Source organism: Macaca nemestrina, chromosome 3 (genome assembly GCF_043159975.1).
Source record: "Macaca nemestrina isolate mMacNem1 chromosome 3, mMacNem.hap1, whole genome shotgun sequence".
Classification (NCBI taxonomy): domain Eukaryota; kingdom Metazoa; phylum Chordata; class Mammalia; order Primates; family Cercopithecidae; genus Macaca; species Macaca nemestrina.
In genome coordinates, this window is record NC_092127.1 from 28,303,885 (window position 1) to 28,309,884 (window position 6,000).

The 6,000-nt window shown below is 32.0% G+C and overlaps 1 protein-coding gene across 6 annotated transcripts in view; it reads left to right on the forward strand.

Annotated features, from left to right (window-relative positions):
- Positions 1-5,670, forward strand: part of LOC105488649 (follistatin like 5) — an 813,494-nt gene extending 807,824 nt beyond the window's left edge. For all 6 annotated transcript variants that reach the window (XM_011752911.3, XM_011752910.3, XM_011752913.3 and 3 more), the window contains one exon: positions 3,114-5,670. In XM_011752911.3, coding sequence (XP_011751213.2) covers positions 3,114-3,816 — 703 coding nt within the window. In that variant the 3' untranslated portion in view covers positions 3,817-5,670. The remainder of the gene's footprint in view (positions 1-3,113) is intronic.
- Positions 5,671-6,000: the final 330 nt, after the last annotated feature.

Consider the following 6,000-nt stretch of genomic DNA (forward strand, 5'->3'; position numbering starts at 1 on the left):
TGGAATAAAAGCCCTTACTTCATCCAAAACAAGTCTCTTCATAAGAATGATTTCAGGATCTTAGCTTAAATCATAAAAGCAGTAATTAAAGTTGAGCCTTTTTATGAACTTTGTAATGAACTACATTGATTAGACATTCAGAAAGAGAAAATGATTTGGGAAGAAAAAATTACTATAACTCTTTTCACCAAATTTGACAATCCATACAATGCTATGCTGAGATCCCACACTTTTCTATTGGCATTAATTTCTTAGAAAAAGCAGTAATTTTGAGAGTCAATTTTAACTCTCTTATTTCTCAGTCTGCAACTTTCTGTACATCTTCTGACAAATACTAGACAAACTATGTTAGGCCTAATACTGTGCAGGATTTTATTATACTAAGCAGGCATGAAAGTTGAGAGCCTCGTAAATATTAATCAGAGACTAATGAACAGTGGGAGACTTCTGAATATCAATCTGTACTAGGGGAAATTTTGAATTAGAGACATCACTTCCTAACCAATAAATCAGTGGTGAAAAATTGCAGGCGTTCTCATGCATCTGCTTATGTAGCTACATCTCCAGTCCTAAAGGAGCGTACAATGCATATGCCAAAATAGATGTAATTTTATCACCCCACACAGATCTTCTGCATTTTTAACTGGACCATTTTTTAAAATTTTTAATTACTTCCAAAAGTAGCTAGATTGTATCACAGAAAACTTGAGTACATTCGGTAGTATCAAAGTTAAAATTGTTCGGGAGTAAAGAGAGCTTGTCTCATTCTTCCTCATTAGCATTCGAAAATCTAGCTCAAAGGGACTAGAAGACTCAAGGTTAAGAGGAGAGCTGAAATGTCAAAGCTTGATTGGCTCATTGCTTTTGTTCAGTGAGCCTAGTACTGCTTTTCCTCTGAGCTCATGTACAATTTATAACAGAAAGATATTTTTCAACATAATTCATAATTTTACAAAGAATACAAATATATTTACACACCTATACGTCCTTAATGGCTGTCCATTAATAGAAAAATACTATATTTTTATTTATAGTAAATGGAGTTAGTTATTTTTTCAGACAAATCTGAGATTACATAGTGATACTTATGATGTTTATGGTTTTTTTGATGCAGAGACACAAAAATATGGGACTCAGTTGACAGTTTGAAGCTTTTTTATTCCTTACTACTCAGATAGAATTTTAAAACTACACTATGTTTATACACCAGGCATTAATATTTTAAAGAAAATATGTATAAATAATTATCAACAGTATGAATGTTTCTTCATACCATCATAATCAAGACTGAAAATGTATCCTGAATGGATATGGTATGAGCTGGGTTTACAGAAAGTACACAAACACCTTTATTAAGGATACAGAAAAAGATAAAGAGTTAGTAAATAAGCTACAAGTGGTGGGCGTCATTCAGAGATACACTCAAAATATTATTTTCAAGTATATTGCTTTATGCCATTTCGAATACAAGGAACAAGAAATAGTTATGAAATTAGGTAATAGTATAGCAGAATGCTATAATCAAGCTTTATTCACTAGCCCTGTTTCACTTTTTTATCACTCAAAATGTCTAGACTCATTAGAGACAGAGAAAGTTATGTTGATCTGCAATATATTCCCAGTGTCTTGTGTGTAGTAGTTGTTTAACAAATATTTAAGAAAGCTTTATAAAGGAGTAGCTATACATTGCGAATTTTCTTTCACATAAAAGAATTTGTACTCTCTCTAATGACAGCAAGTAGTCTCCTCATAAATTTTAAATATAGCTAAAATTATAATATGGTTTGTCAACTATATTTAATGTAAGAAGAATGGAAGCAATTATAATTTTATGTCTATTTTCATAAAACATCTGTGCTTAGGAACTCCCTTTCTTTTGCAATTGCAAAGCAGGACTGATTTTGAGAATATTTATTTTATTTTTCTATGATATTCAATATATACGTTTATTTATATTTTTGAGCCTGCTAAATGCTTACATTTAAAATTTTAAAGAGATATTACTCTGATTGCACCATATTTTGTACTATGTGTGGAAATGGCCATTTTTTTACATAAAAAAAACTATGTGTGATAATTAGCATAAAGATAATTACACAGGTGATGATAACATAATTGGCTCTCTTCAGAGTTTTTGTTTTGCTTTATCTTAATATTCATAATAAGGTAATTTCATTATAGTACTTATGAACACAGTGAATGGAAAAATATTTCTCTTTATTATGAGCTTTTAGAACTATTAGGCGGTGACAATCAATATTATTAATGCAAACATAAATAAAAGTCCTTTACAATTCTATTGGCCAATATCTACTTTAGATATAATTTTATTTAATAGTTTCTATCTCATTGTATCTTGTTTAACTTATCTTTGCTAGAAAGTTGCTTGTGTTCTAGGTGAGTTTAAAAATATATTTATACTTGCCACAGTTATCACTGATAATTCTCAAGCAATATTTAGCAAATATGCTTTGAAAAGTTCTGAACTAATTTAAGGTCAACAAAACAAACAAAAATTGTTTAACTGGCTTTAATATAAAAATAAAGTTCTTTATTCAATATAGGATAACAAATAAAATGCAAGCATATCATTAAAAATCACAATATAAATATGGAAAGGTTGAAAAATGTTATACTTAAGTTTATCTAAATAATGATGAGTGTCAGATTCATTTAATGGTCAAAAAACAATATAAGAAGTAAGTGAAATGAGTGAAACCAATATATGTTCAACTCTTTTACTCTTGCTGAATTTGGCAATAGTTAACCAAGCTTATTTAATATCAGATGGTTTAGAGATGTACAGAATAATGTATACTTCTTCTTTCCCTCTATGTGAAAAGCAAAATTTGTTGCTGCAATTAACTAGATGTATTGTTTTTAATTATTTTTCTTTCTACAGCATGAGTTATGATGATTTGGATATAACAAAAGAATGACCTAGAGAAAGAAGGAGAGTGGCAAAATCTACAGACTAATTCTAGCACAAGTGTAACACAAATTGCTGCCTTGCCTGACAATTAGAGCCTGGGCTTGTGATGGACCTTTCCACCTGTATCTATGGCTAAAAACTCCATTGTTTCCAGTCTAACTCTGATTTTCATTTCTTTCAGGTTTGGATTTGTTCTTCATAAAGATGAACCTGCATTACAAAAAATTGATCTTGAAACCATGTCATACATCAAGACAATTAACTTGAAGGACTATAAGTGCATTCCTCAGTCATTGGCATATACACACTTGGGAGGCTACTACTTCATTGGCTGCAAACCTGACAGCACCGGAGCAGTTTCCCCACAGGTCATGGTGGACGGTGTAACTGACTCAGTCATTGGATTCAATAGTGATGTGACGGGCACTCCATATGTTTCTCCAGATGGTCACTACCTTGTCAGCATTAATGATGTGAAAGGTCTTGTAAGGGTTCAGTACATTACCATCAGAGGAGAAATACAGGAGGCTTTTGATATTCACACAAATCTGCACATATCTGATCTGGCATTTCAACCATCCTTTACTGAAGCCCACCAATATAACATCTATGGTAGTTCAAGCACACAAACTGATGTGCTCTTTGTGGAGCTCTCTTCTGGGAAGGTCAAGATGATAAAGAGTCTCAAGGAACCACTCAAGGCAGAAGAATGGCCTTGGAACCAGAAAAACAGGCAAATCCAGGACAGTGGCTTGTTTGGTCAGTACCTGATGACACCTTCCAAGGACTCTCTCTTCATCCTAGATGGACGACTGAATAAATTAAACTGTGAGATCACTGAAGTTGAGAAAGGAAATACAGTCATTTGGGTTGGAGATGCCTAAAAACCCTATGATACAATTGATACAATTATTGGATGAAGCATTTTACAATACATTGCACTTAATCCATTGTTTAAATTTACAACTTAACTTTCCAAGTTTATATCCTAGTCAGATTAAATTTACTTGGTTGGCCCAAATAAAATAAGTTGTTTTTGACTAAGACATACACAATTAAGAATAGTGGTTAATTAGAAATACTTAGCACACTATTGAATGAGAAATCACATCAGTCACAAGAATCAAATGTGTAAATTATGCTTTAAACAATAAAGTAGGATTTAAATCATTTAAAAAACTAAACTGCAGGGAATTTCAGATGACGTAAGCATTATTTCATTTTGAGGGTAGTTTATTTTTTTCTCTGTCCTTTTGGTATGATTAAACAAGAAATAAAAGGTGTTGTGGAACCTTAAAATTCTTAATTCAAAATATTCGGTCCTGTCCACTGTTTATAATATTTTGTGCCTTGAAGGGAATGTCACAGGAGGAAAAGGAAGACTAAAACCTGGATACTAAATGCCCTCATAACTATAAATCTCTTGTTGTTAAAAAACATCTCTTGCGCCAAAACTTGCCTTCAGTCTTTTGTTTAACCCTCAGTGAACTATCAATTGAAGGCATAAGTTGGCCTTAGCTTGTACACAGGTGTCAACCTCTACTTGACATTTACTGTATAATCTGCAGCATGCTATAGAAAGTGGGAAGGAAGGGAGGAAAATAATTACAGTCAAAATATTTCCAATCTATCTACTCATTTTGCTTTCAATCACTAGAGTGCATTATATTTTTAATGCAAGTTTGTCTGGGATGTCAACTGCCTACAGATGTTTATTACTAGCAGAACAGATTATTTATTAATAGATTGTTTCTTTTCATATAGTCCAATGGTTCATCATCAGGAACTTTCGGTTGTAAAAAAAGAAATATTACTTTTGTCTGCTAAAGTAAACCATATATAGGGAAATTAACACCTAGGAAAAGAAAACTGGCAAGAGAATTGATGAGATATTAGTGGCTTAGAAGAATTAGTAATATAAGTTGGGAATAAAGGGGTAGCCCCATAGTGGTAAGTAAAGATGTAGTTCTCCATTGTTTTTGCTATTTAAATATAATGTATCAAAAACCTTTATTCCAAATAATTTCCCCAAATGGTTTATTTTATTCATATCCTATGTAATCCTAGAAGCACCTTCTCACTAGGTGCTGTAGTTTGAAACCTAACTAATCCTCCTCCTTGAGACACTGTAGAGAAGTAAAAATTGTTGCTTCTCTTTTGTTTTAAGAGGAAATGAGAAGGCCAGCAGAAGTAGATTAAAACTAGAGAGCTGGTTTATTAAAATAAGCAGAAAATTACCCAGGCTTAAAGTAATAGCTTACCTGTTTTCAAAATCTTTGTGCTTATTTTTGTTTTTATTGTTGCAAAAAATGTTAATGGGCTGTTGAAATGACCTCCATTTACTTAAGGTAATCCAATAAGATCTTTTTTAAATATACAAATTTTACTCAAGTTTAAATTGTGTAAAACTGCTTAGAAACCTGAAATTTTATAGTGTGTAATATCTTATGTGTATATAGCATCCTGAGCTGTGTGATACAGTAGATTTCTTCTTAGCAGAAACATCATGCGAGGTGGATTTAATAAACCACAAAAATCAGCTTATGTTTCTACTTATTGAATCTGCTTTACTTTTTAGTAATTTTCTTCCTTGTGAACATGAACCATATAAAGTGTCTGTGACTTAATGATTTCATGTAAGTCTTTTGCATACATCCTTCTTTTGTAACTTACACCATGTGGATGCTCTGTCTGTAGACATTGCTTGATAAAAGGAGAATAAACCTCTTACATTTTAACCCTTGAGAGTTCAGTCAATGATTTAATATGCATACCATTTTTTAAAAATTCCTCCCAATGCTTCAGATATAGTGTGGTGCTCTGGATTATTCTGAAAGTGATGAAATCAGGTGAAGGTAAAGTAAACTGAGATCAATCAAGGAAAGAGAAGTTAGTCTTTTTATATAAAATCTAAATTGGATATCCCTTGATTATTCAATATTTGCAGCAAGGCATATGTTCTTTACATGATGTCTCTTTTTATAGAATACCTTCTTTTCTTGTGTATTCAATGAAAATATTGGACTGGAATATCAAAATTTTACTCAAAAGAGTAGGCTTTCCTTTCC